Raw genomic sequence first — 14,658 nt, forward strand, 5'->3', positions numbered from 1 at the left:
TCATGGTCACCATGGCTAAACAAATGATATTAAGACATTGGATTGTTCCAACTGCCCCAACTATCGGAGAGTGGAAAGTGGCTATTCTTTAGGTGCTATACCATGAACATCGCATGGCTACTTTTCATATTGAAAAATGGGTAGAAATGTTTCATAAGATGTGGGGCACATTTATATATAAAAAAAAAAAAAAAAAAAAAAAAAAAGAGAAAGAAAGAAAGAAAGAAAGAAAGAAAGAAAGAAAGAAAGAAAGAAAGAAAGAAAGAAAGAAAGAAAGAAAGAAAGAAAGAAAGAAAGAAAGAAAGAAAGAAAGAAAGAAAGAAAGGAGAGAGAGTGAGTTAGTTTACCACTGCCCACATAAGAGCAGATTTAGAGGATGTTAACGCCTCTTGGTATTTGCTTCATCAACTTAACTTCCATGAGTGACCTAAACTAGTAGGGAAAACCCTACTTATTATGATGTGCTTTGTAATATCCTTACTCTGTGTTGGTTTCCTCCTGGAAATTGAGATCTGTCTTTCTACTGGTTGAATTCCCAGCTGCTCCCTTTCCCTCTGTTCTAGTTCCTTCTCTTTCCTCCTTTCATTTTCTTTTCTCTTAATCTTTTTTCACTTTGATAGGGGTGCTTTCTTTTAAGTACTATAAACCACTGTTTTTTAGTTATGCTTACTCTTGACATTTACTAAAAATATTGAAAATGTAACAGCAATTTGCCCCTGCTTTTATAATCTGGAGCATTATCTTTATTATAATGTTATTTTGGTGCATGCGATCTGTGCCAAATATGTGCTCATGATCTATGTAATTTTTGGTTGTTTAAGAAAAAAAAAAAAAAGACTATTAATAAAAAATATATATTTATTTTTTTAAATAGCATTGCCAGCATATAAGCCAGAGGTTCCCAAACACGGTCCTCAACACACCCCAATGATCCAGGTATTAAATGTATCCATGCTTGGCCACAGGTGACTTAATTAGAACCTCAGTCAATTTGATTTAACCATCTGTGCTGAGCCATGGATATATCTAAATCCTGGACTGTTGGGGTGCCTTGAGGACCAAGTTTGGGAACCTCTGGGTTAAGCAAATAAACTACTTAGTAAACGGACCACTGACTATTTAACTGTACTATGGTATGGGGATTAAGAAAACTGTTAAGTGTTCTGTCAAAATTATTAGAAAGTTTAGCTTAGGTTTTAAAGGCTTTAAATACTAGGGTATATTTTATACAAAACCAAATGGAGGAGGAGCTTTTCCAGTATAGTTACAAGGGGATACACAAGTGGCCATATTATTTATAAAAGAAAAGAGGCAATAATTCTGCCTGACATGCCAAAGCCTTTAATTTGTGTTATATAACAGGGTAAATTCAGTTGTGATATGCAAAATGTATTTACTACATTACACAAATATGTATATGCACGCATGTGCATATGCAGACACACACACACACACACACACACACACACACACATAAACAAACAAACACCAGTTATCATCATTACAGTGAAGGTCCTCGTGTCTAATTTCCCTTCACAGCGGGCAGCCCACGAAGGGAAACTAGACGCTACCACAACGGACAGCGGGCCGCAGCAGCGGGGGGCACCACAGCAGCAGCGGATCTTGCCATGGTGCGGCGCCCTCCGGATGGCGGCGGCGCCTCGGGCAAAAGTCCTGCTTGCCCGTGGCAAGATCCGCTACTGGCTGTGGACTCTCATCAAAACCTTATAGGACCACTGGCAGTAGAGAATACAGCTGCCTGATCCCTGTGATGTGTTTTATCTCTGCGTCTGCTGCTAGTGTGTGTGAGCTGTGGAATGTTTTATTAGTAATCTTTAGGTAAATACACAAAGAAAAACACACACACAAAAAAAATGTAATTCTTTTTTTTACCAAGATAGGATCATTAAAGTAAAAATTCACATAAGGTCAAACTGCATTTGTAATTTACTGCATCACATTTATCATGTATATTGTGCTGAGTGAGAAGAAAATAAACATCACAGCAAATAGATGCAAATAATAAGTGGTCTATTCATGATGATGAAGCAGTGAAAAGTGTGGAGAAGTGAACCAGTGGAGAAGTTGCATATGGCAACCAGTCAGCTGCTCTGTATTATTTTATAGTGTGCAAATTATAAATGTTACTGCAATGCTGATTGGTTCTTCTCCACTAACTCACGGCTTCTCCACTGACTACTGGGGGGGGGGTTGGCATTATTATCACAAAGACACCTTTTAGTATTTTTTTTTTTTTTTACAATTTGAGGTTAGTAAATTTGAGAGCAGATCACATTTTCCATTACAAGTAAGGGAAATTGCATTTGCTTACTACAAAAGGCAATATTAGGGGCTTAGTGGAGAATTTTGTGAAACCTTGTCCAAATGCCCATGAGGACATTTTTGTGAAACACACGCACACAATAAAAAATGTATAGACAATAATTCAATGGAAATGCAGGTACAATATGTTGGTAAATTTCCACTGCACTCTTTTGTCATAAATGATTCCCATAGTATATGCATTGTTTTGAGAATGAGTGCACTGTTGTGTATCTGTGTGTGTTCTTGTATGAGAAACTTGCACCAGGTTGTGTCATTCTGCAGCCTCCGCCTACCACAGAAACTTCCTCTGCATCCGCTTCAGAATCCCAGTATGCTATAATGCATGGTGACTGTGCGCTGAAATTAACTGATTGTGGTTTACGGTGATCCTATTTTTTTTTTTCAGTTACAGTATGTTGTAAAGCAGTTAGAAATATAAAAGTAGTAAATGATGACTATTTTCAGGTTATGATAGTGGGAAAAAGCTGTAAATCCAGCTAAAGAGGTTGCTTTCACTGGAAATTGGGCTTTTCCCTAATTAAGAAGCCCCTAGGCTGGCGATCGCTATTGCTGAGTAACGCATGATGAGAATCCCTATATAACAAGTGCAGCAGCAGTATATCTACTAAGATGGAGATAGCAGATGGCCCTTCATGGAAAAATTGCTTTATTAGAAAAATAAAGAGTTTTTCCTTAGGCAAATGCAGAAAATGATATCTATTTTTTCTGAATCTGATACTGGAAGACAAAGTCTGAACTTCCAGAAAAGAGTGCATGTTTGATTCAGGAAAGCTGGAATTTGCATACACAAAGGGGACAAGACTGGACAACATTAGTCTCCACTTAATGCTCTCAGCCAGCAAGTGACAAATATACCTTTAATTACATTTCTGTGTCTGCTAAATTTTAACAGCTTCCCAGAATCCTTGGCACTGTTAGGCCTTAACACCTTGTACTAACTGGGCATTCAATACATGTTCTGAAATCTCCCTGGTGCTAGGTATGCACCTGGGGCCTGATTCAGATGTAGTTGGAGTTGCTTTCACTGCTACTCTGTATGCACTGGCATATCTACAGAGCCGGCCTGAGTGACCCATACGCTGGGTACGCAGGCGAGTAAGGCGCCACAGTGTGTCGGGCGCCAGACAACCATGGAGCAGATAGCGCTGCTGCCAGCCATATCAAATGCGGCGCTGGGCCGCAAGCCAATCGGAGCTCACAGAACGGCAGCCAATCAAGCAGCGGCAACTCCTGATTGGCTGCCGGATCGCGAGCTCCGATTGGCTTGCGAGCCAGCGCAACGTTTGAAATAGCGCTGGTGGTGAAAGCCCCCCCAGTGCCCGTGCATGGGAACACGCAGATGGATCCTACCTGCAGCTGTCTACTCTCCTGCTGGGCTCCTGCTGCAGTTCAATGCCCGGGACTCCCCTCAGGGTGACTCCAGCGCTACCTCAGGCTCTGGCGATCTGCAGCTGCCATTACTGGAGTGCTGCGGCTGTTTGCTGATGGTCCCGCTGCTGGCTCTGGGCTGGCTTCTAGCTGGGAAAGAGGGCCGCTCCTGCTGCAGCGCCTGCCAACACCATCTCAGGTGCTGGTTGCTGGCTTCTTACATCTCCTGCCTGGTGCCCTTAACTTCCATACTACCTGCTCTGGTGCTCCGCTCGTAGAACTGGTCGAAGACCTGAGCCCTTCTGCACCTGTATGAGGCTATGGCATTGTGTGCAGGTGAGTGAGGAGGTGGTGGTCTGAGACACTGGACACTTCATCTTGAGAGTTACCCCCTCCGGGAGAGTGTGTTCACGCCAGCCTCAACTTCTCCTGACTGTACCTAGTAGCAGCTTTATTATGTGGCTGTACCATTATGGAGACCAGTTTCACCGTATCTGCTGCATACTGATAGACATGTTATAATTACACACACACCCCAGCCCAAACTTTGAAAAAAAAATTTAAACAGGTTTTTGCACCAATTGATGCCCCACCTACACAATGTCCACACATATATATATATATATATATATATATATATATATATACACACACACACATACACATACACCAATTCCGTTCCGGCACTCGGCTCTGTCCCTGTTATGGGACTGGCTTGCTCTGGTGCCCTCCTCCCGGGGCACAACCCCTGGTATATCAATTTCTGAAACACCTCGCCTGAAATAATTTCCTCATCCCTTGCTTGCTGCAAGATGCCCTTTAATTCAGTTACATAATTAGCTGAAGGGTCATGCGATAGCTTTTAAAATAAGGATGGCACAGCATAGGTTAGCCATAAGAAATGCCCTGACTTCAGGCAAAGGGGATCAACCGGTTGCCAAACATTTTCTTGAATACAGGCACACTATGGCAACTTTCAAACACAGAATCATTGACCATGTACCAGAGTCTTTGAGAGGAGGGGATAGGGGTAGAAAACTCCTACAGTTAGAATCAATGTGGATCCACAGGCTAAACACCCTCAGACCTGCAGGCCTCAATGATAATCTCGGTTTAATTAATTTTATTTAAACATATGGTTAGCTAGTGATATAAATGGAGATTCATTTTGACATGATCAGGCTTGATTAAGATATAATATAATAAAACCGTAGAGGCAGGTCTGGATGGGCGGGACTGGCAGCATATCCCCCCAGTATACATAGGGGGTTAGTGCGGCCAAAATCAAAATAGGTTTAAACACGAAGGTCAGGGAGGTGAAGATCAGTGTCAATGTCATTCTCATTTTTCATTTTTTAACATTGATCATTTATTGTTACCTGTCTTTATCGTATATTTACCCCGGGTTTTAGAAATAGGTGGACACAGGTAGACTTAGGAGTGAGGTCACTTTGACACTGTAGAGGGATCTAATGCTTTTTAATGATATTTTACTGCTAATGTTTGCATTTTATGGGAGACACTGAATTAGGTGAAGCACCGATAAATGAGATATCCACGAAATTATTAATGCACTAAGTAATGTATGGCAGCTGACAAAGATGTTTTTTGCACAAAGCCGTGTCTGAGCTTATGTTATTCACGGCATTGATTCACTGACAGTTATGTATTATCATAGGACTGTTAGGCTGGTTGCCATGGACGCGCCTCCCGGCGCCGCCGCGTCACTTCCGGTGAGACGCGGATGACGTCAGTCGGAAGACCGGGACGGCGCGGCCAGCGGCACCGGCCAGAGGGGATGTTCCAGGGTGAGGGTAAGTGGTATTTAAACACATTATTTGTCACATTGCACTAATCCTGATGAAGGGGGTAACCCCGAAACGTTGATTTGCACTATTACACTATTGCTGCTTTTCAAGACTCCGAGTGCCGCCTCGTTATTTCCTGTTGTATGTGTGTGTGTGTGTGTATATATATATATATAATATATATATATAATATATATATATATATATATATATATATATATATATATATATATATATATATATATATATATATATATATATATATATATATATAATGGGTGCAGGGTGCTCAGTGTACAAGGGCCCCCCCCGGGTCCAGGGGGGCCCCACAGCACATACCGTGCACCCATTTTTTCAATACTTGCCCTCTGGAGTCCCTTGTTGGCAGCAGCAGCGCTACAGAAACCATTGGGAAAATGGAGTGGCGGCCCATTTCCCGACATTTCGCACATGCACAGTAGGAATATCACCAGGAAAATGGATGTCGTGCCATTTCCCTGGAGACCTACGCATGCGCCTAGACTCTGGGACAGCGCTAGAGTCTCCTAGTGACCCTAGTGCCCAGGGTCTATTGCTCTGCATGGACAAAATAGACTGTACACAGGCTCCTACTCTTTTGAAGTTCCCCTGTCTGTATGTTAACGCAGCAAGAAGCATTTATTACAAGTAGACGTGTCCTGCTGCAGAAGTGATCTGACATGAATCCTAGGATGGAGGCATGAGATCACTCACCATCGGGTGGCTTGCAGCACCCATGGGGACGCACAAGCCGTCCGTCATAGAGGCCAGGAAGTCTCCATACAACGATGGAGATCCCTGGCCTCTTCACTCCCCCTAAACGGTGATGACATGCCTAGATGTTGGGAAATGGATGTTGCTGCAGAGGCGCTTTAAGAGAGGGTGGGGCCCAGTGTGCAGGCTCCAATTGGGCCCCCTTGTTTCCCCCGTTGCACTAGGGGGGTAATTCAGACTGCAACGCTGCAGCGATCGCAGTCAGAATCACTTTGTGGAGTGCGCTCGCACATACCGGGAGTCCAGTGAGATGCTAACAACATCTCACTGGTGCGATCGCCTCTGTCTGATTAACAGGCAGAGGTAATCGCGGGGCAGGAGGCATGCCAATGACATTAGAACACCGCTGGCAAGGCGCGGCCCAGACAACGGAGGCATGTCTGGACTGTTGGGGGGTGGGCTGCGCCGGCTGCGTGACGTCACACACGGCAGCTGCGACCCGGGACATGGAGAGTAACGGCCTGCCAGGGAGCAAGAGCTGTGCTGGCAGGGTGCTACTCGCCAGGTACAAAAGCCTTGGCGCCGCGTGATGCTTTTGTACCTGTGCAGGGGGGGGGGGGGCAGAGCCTGACATGTGGGGCAAACTAACCCTGTGCTGGGCATTACCCCACATGTCAGAGTAAATGATCGTAGATGTGCTAAATTTAGCACATCTACGATCAGATCTGAATGACCCCCAGGTACAGTAGACTAACATTGTGCCAGAGTCTATTGCGCATGCGCAGGTCTACAGGAACATGGTGCCCGCACTGTGTTCCCGGGGACATCTCTATTGCGCAGACGTTAGTACTGGAAAATGGACGTGGCAGCCTTCTTCCGAGTGATATTTGTAGCACTGCAGCCAGCGCTGAGCTAACGGAGTAGTGAGTATAATTAAATGGATGTCGGGAGTGTGGTGTGTGGGGGCCCCCCTGGACCCAGGGGCCCGTGTGCACCACACACCTTGCACCCATTATAGATACACCAGTGCATCGCTGCCCCCTCCCCGCCCTCCTAAAGGCAATAGACTGACAATCTGCTGCCATCCTGCGTCCTGTGCCGCAAACCCCATTCGCGAACGTGCAGAATGGGTCCTGCACATGCGCCACGTACCATTAGTCAGTACTATGTGGCGCAGGACGCCACTCCAAATACATCTGAATAACCCCCTGATAAGCACTGCAATAAAACTCATATTGTACTCAAAAGATACTATTCATGAAAGCTGCAGGCAACTTTGAAATTGACGCAAAGTGAATGCTTTTCAGAAAGTGTTTACGTTGTTTTTTCGGGGTCTGGGACTCCAGGTCGACAACAAAAAGGTCGACACACCTAAGGTCGACACACCTTAGGTCGACATGGACAAAAGGTCGACATGAGTTTTTTATGTTTTTTTTTGTGTCGTTTATTTTCGTAGTCTGACCAGGAACCCCAATTAGTGCACCGCTTCGCTCGTCATGCTTCGGGCATGGTGCCTTCGCTCCGCTTCGCTCGGCACAGATTACCGTTCCAATCGTAGTCCACGTGGATCGTTAAGTATGAAAAGGTTCCAAAAAAGAAAAAAAATTGTGAAAAACTCATGTCGACCTTTTTCTATGTCGACCTTGTTCCTGTCGACCTTTTGTCCACGTCGACCTTTTGTCCACGTCGACCTTTTGTCCACGTCGACCTTTTGTCCACGTCGACCTTTTGGCGTCGACCTAAGGTGTGTCGACCTTTTTGTTGTCAACCTGGAGTCCGGATACCGTTTTTTTGTACCATCTACAGTACATTAAACTGCAATTATCCCTTTTTAAGTACACATGTGGAATGCCTTCTATTAACATTTGTGTGCATAAGCCCTTAGAAAACAGAGCGGAAACCATTTTACCTTGAGTGTATGTCTATATACTTACATGCTTGTGTTGGAGGCTTGCCAGTATTGTTACATATTATATTACATATTATTGCCTGGCATTACTTACAAGAGGATGCAGTAACAGTTGCCGAGACAGACCTGAGACTCTCCAGCTGCCAACTCCACCCACTTAGATCTGGGTCACTGGGACATTGTCATGTGCCCAGCAGGGAAGCAAGCAGGCTCCTCCATAAACACAAAACAAGACACTAAGAGACTACATAAGCACAGCGCTCATGTCTTCACCAAGGTTCATCTCTGATTGGAGACTTGGGGATGCTAAGCCAAGAGTAGGGATAAGAGGACAAATCCTCTATTACAGACAACTAAGAAAGAGTTTATTTGGTAATAAATTGTCAGGAATGTATAATTTATGTAAACTGTACATAACTGTTCTTGCAGAGTGGTAACTACTGATTCAGGCTAAACAGAGTAGGATGTTTATGAAAATATATATTTTTTTAAATAAAAGATCCAAGTAGAAACCCAAATAAAACTAATGGACCTTAGATTCCTTTATATGGTTTCAAATATAAAAAGAAAATATGTAGCCCAGTGGTTCTCAAACGGTGTGCCTAGGCACCCTGGGGAACTTGTAGGGGTGCCTTGGATTGCTGGTTCAGGACGTGCCATTTATGGTCAGTATAATAGGCAACACGGGATGTAGTTAAAATGCCGCCAGATGGATACCGGCGGTTGAAATACCAATGCCAGAATCCCGGCATCAAAATACTGACGCCTGAAATTCCGAACGTTCATTTAGCTGGATGTGCTCACATCATGCTGCGGGGAATGGGAGGGTAGGTTTAGGCCAGGCATGTCCAAACTGTGGCCCTCCAGCTGTTGAGAAACTACACATCCCAGCATGCCCTGACAGTTTTGCGGTCAGAGAATGCTAAAGCTGTGTCAGGGCATGCTGGGATATGTAGTTTGTCAACAGCTGGAGGGCCGCAGTTTGGACATGCCTGGTTTAGGCATTAGAAGGGGGTTAGGGTGCAGGAACAAGAAGGCGATGGTTAGGTACCGGGGAGAGGGGGTTAGGCTCCAAGCAGGGAGGGTTAGGTTTAGGCAGCGGGGAAAGGGTTAGGGTTAGGTACCACCGGGGAGGGTTAGGGTACTTTCTGGGGGGCTGTCGGGATTCTGATAGATGGGATGCTGCCGTCAGTATTCTGACCGCCGGCATACCGTCCATCAGTATATCATATCGAATCCGGCAAAACCAGCACTTGTGGCTGTCAATCATAAAATATATGGACAAAGAAGAAAATCTTATCCATCACCGCACAACTGAACCTAAGGATGACATATAATCACAATTTACCCAATTTAAAATGTATTTAAAAATCTCTCAATAAGAAACTTTTGGCCTGGGGGTGCCGTGAAACAAATTCTTATACTCTAGGGCAGGGGTTCTCAAACTCAGTCCTCAGGACCCCACACAGTGCATGTTTTGCAGGTAACCCAGCAAGTGCACAGGTGAATTAATTACTCACTGACCCATTTTAAAAGGTCCACAGGTGGAGCTAATTATTTCACTTGAGATTCTGTGAGGAGACCTGCAAAACATGCACTGTGTGGGGTCCTGAGGACCGAGTTTGAGAACCTGTGCTCTAGGGCGCTGTAATTCAAAAAAGTTTGGGAACCACTGATGTAGCCAATATAGAAAAACAGAACTTAACAATATAGGGGTATATTCAATTAGGGTCGAATGCTGCCGTCTGTCGAAAAGACGGCAGTTTTTGACTTTTTAAGGTCGAATCGCGATTCGACCTATTCAATCCCAGCTATTTTTATTCGACAAGTCGGGGAATTCGACTTGTCGAAAAGTACGTGAATCGGCGGTATAGCTGCCGATTCACGTACTTTTGAGGGAAACGGGGCCAAATTCAAAAAGATTTGGCCCCGTTTCCAACCATCTCAGTCCGACATAAAAAAATGGCGGAATGAGATGAGGGACCTTAGAGGAGGAGAGGGGGGAGAGCCGCCTTACAGGAGGAGAGGGGGGAGAGCCGCAGCCATACAGGGGAGAGCAGCGCTACAGCACAGCGCTGCAGGAGGATGTGTCACAGCCGCACCGCTCACGGCAGCGTCCACCCGGCTCCAGCAAGTGAGGTCACACTTGCTGGAGCCGGGTGGACACTGCCGTGAGGTCTGGCGGCTGTGAGACATCCTTCTGCAGCGCTGCTCTCCTCCGTCTGCCCACGGCTCTCTCCGCTGGTCTCCCCCCTCTCCTCCGCTCACAGGTCTCATCTCAATTCAACTTTTTTTTTTAAGTCGAATTGATATGGGATTGAATAGGGGTTGTCGGATCCATTCCGACATGCATATCCGACCCTAATTGAATATACCCCATAGTGTGATTTGTAGACAGGGCCATACCTAAGAACTAGGGGTCCGGATACCCATGGCAAAGTGAAGAATTTCACCCTCCACACCACTCCTACCATCCATATAATTTTTGCTTATAAATTGGCCATTCTTGCCGTTTATGGATTATTATTATTATTATTAAAGATCCTGACCATAAAAATGTAAAATGTAGGAGGAGGGATAAGCTACATTATGGGGAGGTGGGTCAATAAACTTACCTTAGGGGAAACTGAGGAGGATGAGACTGTGCAGTAACAGTGACCGGAAGGTAGGGGTGTTGGGCAGGAATCATGGAAAAGAGTGTGGACAGGAGAGGTGTAGTAGGATAGAGGGGAGTTATACCTCTTTCACACCACATTATGCGGGCCGCACCCGGGACCTGTACACGGCTCCTTCCCTGGTGCAACCTGCTTGAGACCCCATTCAGACTGGCGGCCCTACCTGGCATATTGCTGGAGGTGGCGTTGGAAATTTGATGATCTCCAAGCGCTTCCTGTTCCTATACAGTGAACGGGTACCGGGTCGCATACACCCTTTCACACCGCACAGTGACCGGGGTTTAAGTCATGTTCAACCATGGTCGCTAGCAAGGTAGAAATACTGGGTCACTCAACCCGGATTATTTCCCCTGGTCCTTTTCACACAGCACGAAAACCCAGGTTGCTGCGTGTTCACATACACTAACCCGGGTTATTTTTGGCAGTGTGAAAGGGGTTTACAGTGTAGAGAGGGGGGTATGACCTGAAGCAGAAGGCCATTACCGTGTAGAGTCCATAAACTCAAGCAACATGAAGGCACGAGATGACGGTGATAAAGTAACAGGCAATCATCTCCTAACTGTCTTGTTAGAGGCTGGGTTTGAAATATCAGTTAGGAGCTGGTTAGTTGGTACTTTATCACCATGAAAAGTATCACTTTTCAAGGCTTAGTACATCTGGCACTAAAGCACTAGGCATGACCTGGTCATGCTGGGTCCCTCAGAGGTTGGCAGACTGAGGCAGGTGGCGTCCGTCTCAACAACTGCCCCTGGCTAGTGCCATCCTACCCAACTCCTTGTTATAGCCCTGCGTGTACGTTTACTAGACCAGGACACAAACACTTCCCTGTGGTAAATCTGTGCTCTCACTGGATTGCTAGTCTTGTTTGTCACAGTATAAGACTGAGGGGTATGTAGCGCCCCCAGTCTTGGTGTTCGGAAGAGTACAGCAAATGGATGAGACAGTTGGAGAATTGTGTGAAAGAATGGTGAAAAGGATGTCAGACATTAGTAATGATAAATGAGAACTTAAAAACACAGGCTTGTTCCATAGGTCTAGAACGCAACTTCAGAAATTAAAGACAGAATTTACTAAAATTATACAATGTACCTGCATTTAGCATCATTGTTAACAAAATGTTGGCCTTTGTGCTGTTCCTTACTTAAAAAAAAATTATAATATAATTTAAAAAAAAGACTACTCTGTAAAAAGATATTATATCTGTAAATTAAAATATTACAGTCTGGCTAACCCGGCTGCCAATTCCAAAACTCCTCCTTAACAACACGGTTGGTGTTTATACCACAGCACATTAACCCATCAACCCATTACTAGCAAAGGAGCGCACCGTACTGGTAACAAGTCATCACTCACAGCCATCTGTAATTTAGCCTATGCACAATAGGGAGGCCAAACACCCCCTTAATATTACGTGTATATAGAAATATTCTTACCTCTCATTGTGGATATGAATATGAGGATGGTCCAAACATTAATAATATGGTCTTGAAAGTGAAGTTGAAATCCCTATGTTCCGGATTACTGATGTTGCATGATATGCTGGAGTGGAACTCAACCCTCTCGTAATTGCCAATTTAACAGTGCTGTGACAGCGGCCATTTATTCTTAGGTCTGGTTATTGTGGCAGGGTCCGAAGTCTTCTTGCTTAGCGGGATATTCCGGCGGTAAGTGGTCTCCAGGGAGCTTTGCTTGACATTCCCTGATTTGAAAAAACCTAAAGTGTGTAATAGGGCTGATGTGTCAGGACCCCGCAGGTGAACGTTCTGCACAAAGTACCGATGTTACATATATATGTGGACAATAGTACGCTGTGTTTTTAAACGACTTTTAGGACATCCCTATACAGAGAACACTCAGCACACGTCTCCAGGTGTTTTAATTGATGAGTGTAAAACCCTCTTTGCTCGGCGAACCCTGTTTAACACTTTCAGATAATCAGTGCCGTATAAACAAAGCCTGAGCTCTATGCAGCAGGTTGCAGAACGGGCGCTGCACGTACTCTCGGGGATCTCTTTATAATAGTACGGGTTCTATTCTCTCTCCGATCCAGTCTGCGGCCAAACTAGTTTTCCCCCCTCAGCATGTGCCAATTCACATGACATATCCGATGGTGGCACGCCCCAGTTTCTCTAGGAGACACCGCCCCATTCCCATTTTTGGTCAAGGGCCGCCCCTTTTATTGACGCAGAGTCACACCCCCTATCAGCTGATAGTCCAGTGTCTAAGCATGCTGCCTGAGGAAAACAAACGTCACATTCTAAAGAGACAGCTTTACTGAAATGCACAGATGAAAACTCCCCGCAGTATCTGTATTATCTGTGCATTATAAGCAGTTATCACTGGTTTACGAAAACAATATTAAGTGGGTTTTTTTTTTCGTGACATAAGGGTCTATTTACTAAGTCTCAGAGGAAGATAAAGTGGATGGAGATAAAATACCAAACAACCGGCTCTTAATTGTAATTCTCCAAACACAGCCTGTAACTTGTGGCCGGCACTTTATCTCCATCCACTTTATCTCTCTCCGAGGCTTAGTAAATAGACCCCATAGTCCCAAAACCAATGTCTGTTTTTGGCATATTTTAGTTAAACGCTCTTTGGCAGGGGTAGGCAACTTGCAGCACATCAGCTACCCACAGTGGCAAACGCAGGATTTAGTCAGGGGTGCTTCCGTGTGTGTATGTACATATATATGTATACTGTATGTGTGTATATATATATATATATATATATATATATATATATATATATATATATATATAAAAACCAGCATACAATAACGAGGCGGCACTCAGAGTCTTCAAAACGGCAACAAACTTTGTATTAGTGCATATCGATATGCACTAATACAAAGTTTGTTACCGTTTTGAAGACTCTGAGTGCCGCCTCGTTATTGTATGCTGGTTTCCATATGGACTTAGTCCCCGGAGGAGGGCACCTGAGCAAGACAGTCCCATAACAGGGACAGATCCAAGTGCCGGAGTTTAATTTGCTGCATATATATATATATATATATATATTATATATAGCACATACATACATACATATACACATATATACACAAACATGCAGACATACACAAACAAACACACATACTTACATAAATACATATCTATAAATACACACAAACACGCAAACTTCATATACAGTATACATACTATATATGTTATACATACCACCATGGTCTGGGAGGCAGGAGCACACTAGCGGCAGTCACTGTGAGGACGGAGGGAGCTGCTATGAGCATGTGAAGGCAGCAACTACCCCCCCCCCCCCCCGACATTCTATATGTAGAGAGCTACTGTACTACTGTATGTAGCTCTCTGCTGCAGGAGCAGTTCTGCGATCGCGATTGCTGTCGCGATCACGGCTTTTACTGAGACACTGCTCTCTCCGTATCAAAAATAAAACGTTTGGCTCATCAGGGGCGGTTTCCAGGTACTCGGAAACAGTGACGTGCGGTGAGGTCATTGGCTGGAGAGGCACTGAGAATATATATATATATATATATATATATATATATATAAATATATATATAGTGTGGTCGAAGTGGACATTTTGAAGTGGGTGTATGGAAAAGTGAAGGTTGCAATTATGCGCGTGCCTCCGGAAAAGGGGGTGTGGCCACTCAAATGGGGGTGTGTCCTTCAGTGTAGTAGGACCCCTTATATTATCTAGTACTGGTGCCCCTTTCACCTGATACCACACAGTATGAACCGAAACTCACATTACAGCACACGGAATAAGCCGAAATTCACATTACAGCATACGGTATGAGCCGAAATTCACACTACAGCACACGGTATGAGCCGAAATTCAC

The 14,658-nt window shown here is 44.6% G+C and overlaps 1 protein-coding gene across 1 annotated transcript in view; it reads right to left on the reverse strand.

Annotated features, from left to right (window-relative positions):
• LOC134907689 (nuclear receptor ROR-beta-like) overlaps positions 1-12,979 on the reverse strand; it is a 92,882-nt gene extending 79,903 nt beyond the window's left edge. The window contains exon 1 of the mRNA XM_063914816.1: positions 12,272-12,979. Coding sequence (XP_063770886.1) covers positions 12,272-12,278 — 7 coding nt within the window. The 5' untranslated portion in view covers positions 12,279-12,979. The remainder of the gene's footprint in view (positions 1-12,271) is intronic.
• Between the last annotated feature and the right edge of the window lie 1,679 nt (positions 12,980-14,658).

This window comes from Pseudophryne corroboree, chromosome 1 (assembly GCF_028390025.1).
Source record: "Pseudophryne corroboree isolate aPseCor3 chromosome 1, aPseCor3.hap2, whole genome shotgun sequence".
Classification (NCBI taxonomy): domain Eukaryota; kingdom Metazoa; phylum Chordata; class Amphibia; order Anura; family Myobatrachidae; genus Pseudophryne; species Pseudophryne corroboree.